This window comes from Callorhinus ursinus, unplaced genomic scaffold (genome assembly GCF_003265705.2).
Source record: "Callorhinus ursinus isolate GAN/ISIS: 27379988/994484 unplaced genomic scaffold, GSC_fseal_2.0 scaffold34, whole genome shotgun sequence".
Taxonomy (NCBI): domain Eukaryota; kingdom Metazoa; phylum Chordata; class Mammalia; order Carnivora; family Otariidae; genus Callorhinus; species Callorhinus ursinus.
In genome coordinates, this window is record NW_027397096.1 from 13,334,873 (window position 1) to 13,348,152 (window position 13,280).

The 13,280-nt window shown below is 35.9% G+C and overlaps 1 protein-coding gene across 9 annotated transcripts in view; it reads left to right on the top strand.

Moving 5' to 3' along the window:
* The window catches only part of TRIM37 (tripartite motif containing 37), a 187,858-nt gene that overhangs the window by 90,782 nt on the left and 83,796 nt on the right, over nucleotides 1-13,280 (top strand). For all 9 annotated transcript variants that reach the window (XM_073879530.1, XM_073879528.1, XM_073879527.1 and 6 more), the window contains one exon: nucleotides 4,895-4,971. In XM_073879530.1, the coding sequence (XP_073735631.1) occupies nucleotides 4,895-4,971 (77 nt within the window). The remainder of the gene's footprint in view (nucleotides 1-4,894; nucleotides 4,972-13,280) is intronic.

Here is a 13,280-nt window from a genome sequence, read left to right on the forward strand (position 1 = left end):
AGCTCTTGAGTCCATGCTCACATTTACAGTTTAAAATCAGGACTATAGAGTGTTTTTTACTTAATCTCTTTGTATTACATGTCCCCTTCCATTCCGGGAATCCTGCTTCCTGAATCCTTTGGAAATAATAGAATTAGAATATCTCATAATCAGTCACTCATTTGCCTTGTTTTACCTTATAGACACAAATACCTCAGGATAGGAACTCTTTTTAATTCTACCATCGATTACAGAGAACTGCTTAAAAATTTTTTTGTGTTTATACTCCCTTGTTCCCCCACTTCTGCTGCATTAGGTAGGAGTTTTGATGTCCGGATCTTGTTCTCTGAGTTTTTATATTTTGAAAACAGTTTGTGTTTTAACTGTTTACTCTAGAGCCAGTATTGCTGGATATAAAATCCTTAGCTTATGTTTTCTGTCACTGGGTATCTCAGATATGTAATTCAATTTTCTATAGGTAAAGTCTGATTATAAACTAATCCTTAAAAGGCATTCAGTAATATTGTCTAGGTGCCCAAATAATCTTTTAAGTCTAGTAATTTACTATTATATGTTTTAGTTGTTTTGGGTCATTATTACCTGGTAAGCCCTTTGAGTATGTAGATTTAGATCTTTTTTTTTCCCCCTCCCCCCCCCCAAGAAAATGTTTCCTTAATTACAGTTTTAAGTATTTATTATGTTCCTTTCTTTGGTTTTCTTTCTTGGGACTTGTATTCTCTGTATTTTGAATCTTTTCCTGTCTTCAGTATCGCTTTCTCTCTAATCTTCCTAGCTCTTCATTTCTTTTAAAATTTTCCTTTGTTCACTTATTTTTTTAAGATAACTCTTCTGCTTATTTGCTCTCCTATTTCTTTTAGTTCAGTATTTCTTAAATAATCTTTTATTTCTAATTCTTAGTTCTATCACCTCATTTCTCAGTTTTTCTAATTCTGGTTTGTGTTATTCTTTCATATCATATTTTTTCCCTTTAATCATTTCTAGGTGTACATGTATTGTTAAGTATATTCACATTGTTGTGCAGCTAGTCTCCAGAACTTTTTCATCTTTCAAAACTGAAGCTCTCTGCTCAATAAATGATAATTCCGCATTTGTCCCTCCACTCAGTCTTTGATAACCACCACTCTGCTTTTAGTTTCAGTGAATTTGACTGCTCTAGAGATTCCATATATGTGGAATCCTACAGTATTTGTCTTTCTGTGGTTGGCTACTTACATAACCCCCTCAAAGTTCATCTACTTTATAGCGTGTGTGAGAATTCTCTTTTTAAAGCTAAAAAACATTCCAGTGTCTATACTACACGTTGTTTACCCATTCATCTGTTTGTTTTAAGATTTTATTTATTTATTTGTCAGAGAGAGAGAGAGAGCACAAGCAGGGGAAGTGACAGGCAGAGGGAGAAGCAGGCTCCCTGCTGAGCAAGGAGCCCAGTGTGGGACTCCCATCTCAGGACCCTGGGATCATGGCCTGAGCCAAAGGCAGATGCTTAACCCACTGAGCCACCCAGGTGCCCCTATTCATTCATCTGTTGATTGACACTTTGGGTTGCTTCTGCATCTTGGCTATAGTGAATAGTGCTGCTGTGGACAGGGGTGTGCAAATATCTTTTCAAGATCCTGCTTTCAGTTCTTTTGGCTGTATACCCAGAAGTGGAATTAGATCAAATGATAATTCTGTTTTTGATTTTTTTGATGAATACTCTCAACAGTGCACAAGGGTTCTAATTTCTCCCTGTCTTTGTCAATACTTGTTTTCTGTTTCTTTGATAGTAACCATTCTGATGGGCATGAGGTAGTAGTTTGGTTTTGATTTGTGCTTCCCTATTGATTACTAATATTGAGCATCTTTTCATATGCTTGTTGACCATTTGTATATCTTGTTCAGAGAAATGTCTACTCAAGTCCTTTGCCCATTTGAAAATTTAGTTATTGGTGACTTGTGGAATTTCTTTATACATTCTGGATATTGACCCCTTGTTAGATATATGTTTTACATACATTCTCTCCCATTCTGTAGGTTACTTTTTAATTCTTTTAACCTTTGATGTACAGAAGTTTTAAGTTTTGGTGTAGTTCAATTTGTCTGTTTTTGCTTTTGGTTTCATAGCCAGGAAATCCTTACCAAATTTAATGTCATGAAGCTTTTCTTCTGTGTTTTTCTTAAGAAGTTTTGTAGTTGTAGGACTTATAGTTAGATCTTTGATCCATTTTTATTTAATTTTTAAACATAAAGTAGGGGCCCAATTTCATTTGCATGGGGGGATATCCAGTGTGATAAGGCAATCAAAAATAAATATGATGCCTTGCTTTCTGAGAGGTGTCCTAGCTCTGCCCTTCTCCTTCCTTTGTTTTTATTATTTCTCTGCTGTTTACTTTTTATTTCACTTCTAGCACTTCCTCTGTAATGTTAGGGCCTGTCTTGAAAGGCCCTCTATATTCATTTACAAGAGTTTAGAGTGACCTGACTGCATTTAGTTCTCAGAGATTTTAATGTAAGGTGCCCTTGTACTCCATTGGTAATCCATTGAGCAGCTCACTCCATTTTCAGCTATTGTATTTGGTTTGTGAGGCTTTTCGGTGGCTCTTTGCCATTTTGTGGTTTCTCTGTTACCTGGTTCATTAGATGCCCCATAGCTTCCCTGTCTTTTCTCCCGTGCAGGTGTTTATGTGTTACAGGTCATAATAGTTGTAATTGATAATCTTTATCTGATTGTATTTTGGGGATTGTGGAGATAATCTGTCATCTAGTTTTGTTGTAAATGTTTTTTGTGAGCTTTTTTGTTTTCTGTCCAATTATTTTTGTTTTCTGTTTGGATTTAGAGAGTTGCATAAATTATGTTGCCATTGCTGCAATCTTTCTAGAATCCTCTGTCTTTTGGGATGCCTGGGTGGCTCATTTGGTTAAGCATCTGCGTTCAGCTCAGGTCATGATCCCAGGGTCGTGAGATCGAGGCCCTAATTGGGCTCCTTGTTCAGCAGGGAGCCTGCTGCTCCCCCTGCTTGTGTGTGTGCAGGCTCACACACTCTCTCTCTCTCTCTCTCTCACAAATAAAATCTAAAAAAATAGAATGCTCTACCTTTTGAAAAATCTTAAAGCTAGTATTTTGTTAGAGGTGTAGCTGGCATGTACGTAAGATATTAAAACATTTTCCTTAAAATTATGATAAAAATAAAATCAAAAAAATTTCTAATGTTAGCTGGTAAAGATCAGAAGTAAAAAATGTTTATTCCTTTTTATTATTTATTAATTTATTCCAGGGAAGTTCTAGTAGCATAATTTAGAAGAAGAAAAAAATCCAGGCATTTGAACAAGGGTTATTGATTTTTATTTTATGTAATTTTTATTTATTTATTTATTTATTTATTTATTTATTTATTTATTTATTAAGTAGGCTCCACACTAGGTGTGGAGCCCAGTGTGGGGCTTGAACTCACAACCCTGAGAGACCTGAGCTGAGATCAAAAGTCAGATGCTGAACTGACTGAGCCACCCAGGCGCCCCAAATTATAACAACTTTTTTAAATTGATTTTTAAAATGAGTGTAATTTGGGCGCTTGGGTGGCTCAGTTGTTAAGCGTCTGCCTTTGGCTCAGGTCATGGTCCCAGGGTCCTGGGATCAAGTCCCACGTCAGGCTCCCTGCTCAGCGGAAGGCCTGCTTCTCCCTCCCCCACTTCCCCTGCTTGTGTTCCCTCTCTTCTGTGTCTTTGTCAAATAAATGAATAAAGTCTTTAAAAAAATAAATAAATCTTTAAAAAATAAAAAAATAAAATGAGTATAATTTGTGATATAATTTATATTCCATAAAATTTACTAATTTTGGCAAGTTTTGACAAATATATATAGTCATATGGTGGTTACCACAGTCATGATTTTTATTACTCCCAAATGTTATCTAATTAGTCTTTTAAACTAATCCCTTCTTTTCTTCCTTCCCAGCCCTCTGCAACCACTGATCTGTTTTTGTCACTATAGTTTTGCTTTTACAGAATTTCATATGATGGTATCATACAACATATAATTTTTTGTTTCTGACTTTTTTCACTTAACTGATGATTCGTTTATTATTTAGTGTCTATTGAACAATTACCTTGTCTAACCCTGAAAACTTCCTTAGGACTTTTTAGAGCAAAGTAGCCTAGAAATGACGGGGTTAATAAGTACTTGTACTCCTCTGTGGTCATATCCTAGTAGACACCAGAGATGAATAATGAGAATCCTTCCCTCAGTCCTCATAGTCTGGTTGGGGAACCATGTTTATATATGTAGTTACAGTGATGATAGTCATTTAAAAAGGTAGGCATAAGAGCAAAGTACTGGAGAATTAGAGAGGGGAGTTAGTGTCTCTAAACATCTCTGTAACAGAAATTTACACAACTTCTTAATCTTTAGACAGACTTTTATATGGAATCCTAACATATAGACATTATATAGAAATTATATTTAATTACTTTCAACATCAAGTGTTACCTTTTTCTGTTTTACTCATTTTGGTCTTAAATTTTTTTTTTTTTTTTTGTCTCATACCTAGTAGAGTTCCCCCCCCCCTTTGGTATTTTCGTTTTTCTTGGAGGCTGATATTTAAGAGTTTTGTATATGTTAGAACTCTTAACTCTTATCACACTTTTTGACATTTTCCTTAGTTTGAATATCTTAATATTTTCTTGTTTTTTTTTTAACGTACAAAAGATTTAAATTGTTATAGACTCAAATCTGTTGGTCTTTTTATTATCTCTCCTTTTAAGCTTAGAAGTGTTTTCCAGTCCAGATATGAGATATTAGTCTGTGTTTGGTTGTGGCTTAATTTTTTTACATTTAAGTTGATCTAGTGTTTGTATTTGTGTAACATCTCTTTTTTTAGTTATTGAAGTACAGTTGACTCTTTTTCCTTTTTTTAAGGATGGAAATGGAGTTGTTCGTGGTTACTACTTATCTGTGTTTCTGGAACTGTCAGCTGGCTTACCTGAAACTTCCAAGTAAGACATGCAATTAAATAAACATTAGTGTGTCTGTACATACATTTCTCTCAGGATTTTTTATTAACTCTTGTTAATTACTATATTGGGATGTCTGTTAAGATGTGTGCTAGTACGGAACCCCTGGCATACTATGGTGGCACAGACTGGCAGTTCTCAAACTATATGGCCTCAGGATGTTATACTCTTAAATTTTATTGCAAAGACCAAAGAGTTTTTTAATATGGGTTATATCTGTTGATATTTTCTTTTCTCTTTTTTCTTTTTTTAATTTTTTTAAAGATTTTATTTATTTATTTGACAGAGAGCACAGGTAGGCAGAGCAGCAGGCAGAGGGAGAGCGAGAAGCAGGCTGTCCTCTGAGCAGACAGTCCGACATGGGACTCGATCCCAGGACCCTGGGATCATGACCTGAGCCAAAGGCAGCCGCTTAACCGAATGAGCCACCCAGGCGCACCTCTGTTGATATTTTCTGAGTTAGAAATTAAAACTGAGACTGTCAAGTAAACAAATAAAATCTTTAAAAAAAAAAAAACACAGACAAAAAAATTTTAACTTTAAAAAATTTTGTAAATTCACTTAAAAATAATAAACCTATTGTATACTAACATGAATAACATTTTTGTGGAAGTTACCTTTTTTTCTAAAGCAAAATATTTGGTAAGGAAACTTGTATTGTTTTGCATTTTTTTCAAATCTCTTAATTTATGGCTTTAAAAAAGACAACTGGAGGGGCGCCTGGGTGGCTCACTTGTTAAGCGTCTGCCTTCGGCTCAGATCATGATCCCGGGGTCCTGGGATCAAGCCCCGCATCCAGCTTCCTGCTCTGCAGGAAGCCTGCTTCTCCCTCTCCCACTCCCCCTGCTTGTGTTCCCTCTCTTGCTGTGTCTCTGTCAAATAAATAAAATCTTTAAAAAAAAAAAAAAAACTGGATTCTAACAGTGGCCTCTATATTCATTTTGTTGCTATAACTTGTTTTGGTTGAAGTGTATGTTTAAAATCTGGCCTCACAGATTTTGATTATCATGGGTAGTTGGGAAAAGTGGTTTTTTGATGAGGTACAATTCATGTACCATAAAATTGACCTTATAAATAAGTGTACAGTTCAGTAGATTTTAGTATATTCAGTGCTATAACTAACACTGATACTTAATTTCAGAACATTTCATCACCCCATGAAGAAACCCGTTAGCAGTTACTTCCCATTCCCCTTACCCCCAATTCTTGGCAGCTGTTATAATCTACTTTCTGTTAAGTAGGAACATTTAGAAAAACAGTTTTAGATAATTGTTAATTATTTTTGATACTACACCAAAGTTGAACAAGTTGTATTCGTTAAATATAATTTGTAATGTGGAATCTAGAGCCATGTCAGTGAATTTTATTTTACTCTATTGCACTAAAATTTGTTAGTTTGGTATGAGATGTCTGTTTCTAGCTATAATGGAGTAATAGGGTGATAACCCTTTCTTCTGCAAAAAACCGAAAGAAGAACAACACTTTTTCTAGACATTGGACATGAGGCAACAAATGGAAGCAATCCCTTAGAGACAAGAAATAGACAAATAAGCTGTATGATTGTCTGAGCTTACAGCCTTGAGAGGGTTTTCAGGCTATAACCTGGGGAGGGAGAACTGAGTTAGAGTCTGACAGACTCCCTGAGTTTGAGGAGATAGGGCTGAGTGTCCAGGAAGACCAGTGCAGCTAGAATGTATTGGATAGAATTCCAGAAAGGGAAGAACTGCACAGAGAACTTCAGAGATCTGTAGAGGGCTCCCTTAAGTATTGATCAGGGCACATTTGTGAGGAAATTACCTGAGGTTGGGGAAAGAACTATCTGAAAGGTTAGAGGGAGTGGTGCCTGTTGCTCATAAGGGGCAGTAACTGTGTCTGTTCTCACCACTATAGTGGAGAAGCTGATAATTCATGGGGCACTAAGTAAAGTGTTCGGGAAATTTTTGCTTCAGTAGTAGAGAACAAATAGTCCTAGACTGAACAGTGCTCCCAATCCACCTAACAGATAAAAGCAAGACTTGAAAGAATCAGATTGTTTCCAATAACTAAACTGCATCCCAGAGCAAAGCTCAAGAATATTTGTAAGGTCGAGCGCCTGGGTGGCTCAGTTGGTTAAGCGACTGCCTTCGGCTCAGGTCATGATCCTGGAGTCCCAGGATCGAGTCCCACATCGGGCTCCCTGCTCAGCAGGGAGTCTGCTTCTTCCTCTGACCCTCTTCCCTCTCATGCTCTCTATCTCTCATTCTCTCTCTCTCAAATAAATAAATAAAATCTTAAAAAAAAAATATTTGTAAGGTCACAAAATATCCAGCACCCATCAAAGTCAAATTTACAGTATTTGGTGTTCAGTCAAGGATTAGTTGACATGTAAAGAGGCAGGAAAACATAATGGGAGTATAATCCATCTAAGTTGAGCAGGAACTATTTTTCTTTATTTGGATTATTTCTACTGATGCTTTCTGAATTAGAAATTAAAACAAATTAAGTTTTTATTAGTTCATATAAAAATATTAACATAAAAGTTTATTGAATAACTTTTCTAAAGCAAAATAATTGAGAAAACTTGTTTTGCATTTTTTGAAATCTCTGTATGGCTTAAAAAAAGACAACTGTATTCTTAGAGAAAGACACTTAAGACAATTATTCCATTTTTTCAAAAGTTGAGTAGAGATAGGAAAGATGTAAAAGACTCAAATTGAACTTTTTTTAAAAATTTTATTTATTTGACAGACAGGGAATACAAGTAGGGGGAGTGGGAGAGGGAGAAACAGGCTTCCTGCTGAGCAGGGAGCCCAACGTGGGCCTCAATCCCAGGACTCCGGGATCATAACCCAGGCCGAAGGCAGACGCTTAATGACTGAGCCACCCAGGCACCCCTCAAATTGAAATTCTTGAAAATATTTAAGATAAAAAGTACACTGGGTGACATGAACCATAGATTAGATATTGCAAAAGAAAAGATTAATGAACTTGAAGGCATAGCAGTATAAACTGTCCAGAATGAAACAGAAAAATGAATTTTAAAACAGTAGAACATCTTAAAGCAGCTTAATATGTAGATAACTAGAGTTCTCAAACAAGGGTATGGGAAGAAGAAGAATGGTGAAAGTTTTCCAAACTTGATGAAAAGTTGAAACACAGATCCAGGAAGTGCAGTCAACTACAGGCATGTCAAACATGATGAAAACACCAAAGCACATCATAATCAAACTGCTCAAAACCAAAGATAAACAGGAAATCTTAAACTGGCAGTGAAAAAAATTAATAGAGGCACAAAGATAAGGATGAAATCCGATTTCTTACTGGAAACAATACAAGTGAAATGATAGAGCAACATCTTGAAAAAATTAAAAAAATACGAACCTAGAATTCTGTATTCAGCAAAAATATCTTTTAAAAAATAAAGGTATTTTCACATCTGGACTTTGTGAAATATTAACGTACATGCTTCAGATAAAAGGAAAAATAATACCAGTAATAGAGCATAGTATTAGCATAACGGTAGAAAATTTCATGAATGGAATATACTATGAGTCCAGCAATAAACCCACATTCATAAGGACAGATTTTTGATAAAGACGCAAAGGCCATCCTGTGGAGGGAGTATAGTCTTGGTCCTTGGCTGTCTGTAATCAAAAAAAATAAACTCATATCCATAGCTCATACTACACATGTAAACTAACTGAAAATTGACTAATCCTAGATTTAAATTCTTTTTTATTTTATTTATTTGAGAGAGAGAGAGAGCACACGAGCAGGGGAGAGTGGCAGGCAGAGGGAGAAGCAGGCTTCTTGCTGATGTGGGACTCGATCCCAGGACTCTGGGATCACCCCTGAGCTGAAGGCAGATGCTTAAACACTGAGCCACCCAGGTGCCCCTAGATTTAAATTCTAAAACAATAAAACTTCTAGGAGAATATCTGACTTTGGTTTAGGCAGTGATATTTTAGTTATAAACCAAAAGCACAATCTATAAAAGAACACATTTATTAGATTTCATAGAAAACCATAAAGTTCTCTTCAAATTGTGTGGGCTTTTTTTTTAATTTTATTTTATTATGTTAGTTACCATACATGATTAGTTTTTGATGTAGTGATCCACGATTCATTGTTTTTATATAACACCCAGTGCTCCATGCAGTACATGCCCTCTTTAATACCCATCACCAGGCTAACCCATCCCCCCACCCCCCTCCCTCTAGAACCCTCAGTTTGTTTCTCAGAGTCCACAGTCTCTCATGGTTCATCTCCCCCTCCGATTGCCGCCCCTTCATTTTTCCCTTCCTTCTCCTAATGTCCTCCATGCTCTTCCTTATGTTCCACAAATAGGTGAAACCGTATGATAATTGACTTTCTCTGCTTGACTTATTTCACTTAGCATAATCTCCTCCAGTCCCATCCATGTTGATGTAAAGGTTGGGTATTCATCCTTTGTAATACTGGCTGAGTAATATTCCACTGTATATATGGACCACATCTTCTTTATCCATTCGTCTGTTGAAGGGCATCTCGGCTGTTTCCACAGTTTGGCTATGGTGGACATTGCTGCTATGAACACTGGGGTGCATATGGCCCTTCTTTTCACTACATCTGTGTCTTTGGGGTGAATACCCAGTAGTGCACAAATTGCATGGACTTTTATCCAGAATATATAAGGAACTCAAAATTCAACAATAGAAAAAATAAACAAGCTCCCTTCCCCATGTGGACAAAACATTTGTCATACATCTCACTAAGGAAAGTATATTGATGGCAAAATAAGCCTATTTAAGATGATTAATAGCATTGGTCATTAGGGAAATAGAAATTTACAATCAATATGATACCAGTATACCCTAGTGCATTAATTATTAGGGAAATGGAAATGTATAAACAATATGGATACCACTATATCCCATTGGAATGGCCAAAATTAAAAAGATCATACCAAGTTTTGGCAAGAATATATAGAAATTTGAAGTCTTGTACATTCCTCCTGGGAATGTAAAATGATACAACCACTTTTGTAAACTATTTGGTGATTGTTAACAAATTAAATGTACACTTACTATATGACTCAGCTAAACCACTCCTAGACATTTACCCAAGCGAAAAGGAACTATATGTCCATACAAAGACTTTTACACAAATATTCATAGCATCTTTTTTGTAATAGCCAGATAGAATCAACCCTAATTTCCATCAACAGCTGAATGGATAAATAAATTTTGGTGTGTCCATACAATGGAATACCACTCAGCAATAAAAACTAATGAACTGTTGGGGCGCCTGGGTGGCTCAGTCGTTTAGCGTCTGCCATCTGCCTTCGGCTCAGGTCGTGATCCCAGGGTCCTGGGATCGAGCCCTGCATCAGGCTCTCTGCTTTGTGGGAAGCCTGCTTCTCCCTCTCCCACTCCCCCTGCTTGTGTTCTCTCTCCCACTGTGTCTCTCTCTGTCAAATAAATAAATAAAATCTTTAAAAAAAAAAAAAACTAATGAACTGTTGATACGTGCAACGACGTGAATATATTTTAAATTATTCATGAAGGAAACTAAGAAAAAGAACATGTGTATGATTCCACTTAGGTAAAACTCTAGAAAAATGCAAACTGGTCTGTAGTGACAGAGTGCAGATATGTGGTTGTTTGGAGATGGAGGGGCAGACAAGGCTGTGGTTAGGTAGAGGGAAAAGTTAAGGGAGGGAAGTACAAAAGGCAGAGGAAACTGGGAGAGGAAGTATCTCCCAGTAGTATCTTGATTGTGGTGATGGTTTCATGGGTATGTATGTATGTTTGTGTGTGTATACACATATAAATTACCAACCAGATTGTATACTTTATACCAAATCGTAATCTTCAAATATGTGCAGCTTTCTTTGTTACACTTCATTAAAGCTGTTTACTCAAAAAAAACACAATAAGAACTCCATTGGTTTGTCTTGTACTTTGAATGGATCTTTTACTCATGTATTGATCATTTGGAAAATAATAGTTTACTAAATATGCGGTTGACATTTCATTATGTGATATCAAAAAATTACATTCATTGATACTACTATTTTCATCAGGAGAGTCTTTTTTTCTTTTTCTTTTTTTTAAGGAGAGTCTTGAAGTATTAGAAAGCTTTTAAGCTCATGTAGCACATACAGATTTTCCAGAATTATGATTTTTTATTTGAAAGCTTGTGTTTTGTCATTGACAACCAATATGGGCATTTTTTTTTCATTAGTTAATTTGGTCCAGAAAATGTCTGCCAGGTATCTACAAATGAATAACCATGGTTTGTTGTTCTTTCATTTGATGTTTCACAGAAAAATATGGCTAATTAACTTGCAACTCAGTTAAAGTTATTTCCTCAAGTACTTTGTGTTTTTGTCATTTTCTGATACCAAGAGTTGAGGTTTAGTAACAGTTAACAATTTTACTACATCAAAGACATTACTGAGAGACACTGGCATTTTTTTCCCCTGTCTGAAAGTGTATACCACTGAATAATATGGCTACTGGTACATTTTTAACCACCATTCTTCTGTACCATTAGTGCAAATGTCCACATGAAAGGGACAAACAATATTATGATACTGGTTTTGACATTTTGGATTCCTAAAAGGATCATATAGGAACTGACCCCTCAGGGGCACACAAGCTGCACTTTAACAACCTCTGGCATAGACTAACCTTAATGCAGAATATTCTTGCCACTACTGGTGAGTCAAACTATGAATAATGTTAGTAATATGGGAAGGATTCTGGCCTTTGAATTATAAGTATGTTCTAGTTATAGCTCTGCTCCAAATGTCCTGTATAATCTGAAACAGTGGACTTACCTGTATTGTTATTATAACAGCTAACTGCTAAGTATATACTTTGCACCAAGCACTGTGCTTTACATACTCACTTGGCTTTATCACCATCTTGTGAGCTATAGGTTATATTATTAGTCCCATTTCACAGATGGTAACACAGTGATGGCTTAGTTAAATAATGCACTCAAGATCAGCATTGTTTAACAGCAATCTATTTAACACAGATTTTTTGGTCTCTGTATTGTTTGTTAACTACTAGGCTCTGTTTGATTCTCTTGAAATCAGCCATTTTGATTAGAAGGTGGTTGATTATGGGCAGAATTATAGGAAGCTCAGTGATTGCTGGATTTTGTTCATGTCCCTGTTGCTACCATTAAATCTTGGGCTTCTTGTCTCTTGATTAAGCTATTTCTTGATCTACCTGTTTCTTGCCTTGGGAAGTTTCCCCTTTTTCTCTTACTGATAATGTAGATTTTGTGATATCAGCCTTTGGTACTGATTTCATCTCTGTGCTTTTATTGTTGACCATATACACTTCAGGAACTTAAAGTTCACATTGTGTTACAAACACCATAACCTTATCAATGAAAATGAAATATTAGGATACTAAGGTTGAAAAAAGATTAGAATTTGTATAATTGTTAGATATTATCTAAATACCTCAAGTGAGACCTTTCTATTCTGATAAAATGACATCTTACTATCTCTTAATTCTCTTAACACTTCAATAAGCCTAGAGAAGAGTTTGAATACTTTTTCATTAATATTAAAATGTCATTCAATTATGGAATTCAGAGTTGAACAGTAAAGTAGTTTAACTGCCAAAATATGGAATAAAAACTTAAATCATTGTGTCATTAGTATATTTTAGTATCACCTGGGATGCTGCAGAGGTACTGTCATAATTTCATTATGCTTAAGTATCTCTCTACAGGTGTGTGTTAGCATACACATGTATAGGCTTTCAGAGAAAATTTACATATGAGTGACATCCTGGAATTGATTTTTAATAGTCTTTGCTGAGTGCCTTGTTTTAGAGAAGGGAATTTCTTTGAATTGCTTCAAGAAAGTTGAACTTTGGGTGCCTGGGTGGCTCAGTCATTAAGCGTCTGCCTTCGGCTCAGGTCATGATCCCAGGGTCCTGGGATCGAGTCCCACATCGGGCTCTCTGCTCCGCAGGAAGCCTGTTTCTCCCTCTCCCACTCCCCCTGCTTGTGTTCCCTCTCTTGCTGTGTCTCTCTCTGTCAAATGAATAAATAAAATCTTTAAAAAAAAAAGTTGAACTTTCCCTGGGAGAGTAAATGTAATAAAAACTAAAATTTTTAAGTTAACAGTTGTCGTATTTATTCAGACTTTCGGTTTGATAGAAGAGAATTTAAGTTGGAATATTCAAATTTAAGGTTTTAGTTTTATCTAAGATTGGGGTTGAGATGCTTTGTAACTAATTTAACTTGGATTAATTCCCACATTTGTTAGAAACATAGGTCTATATCTGTCATGATTTTAAAGA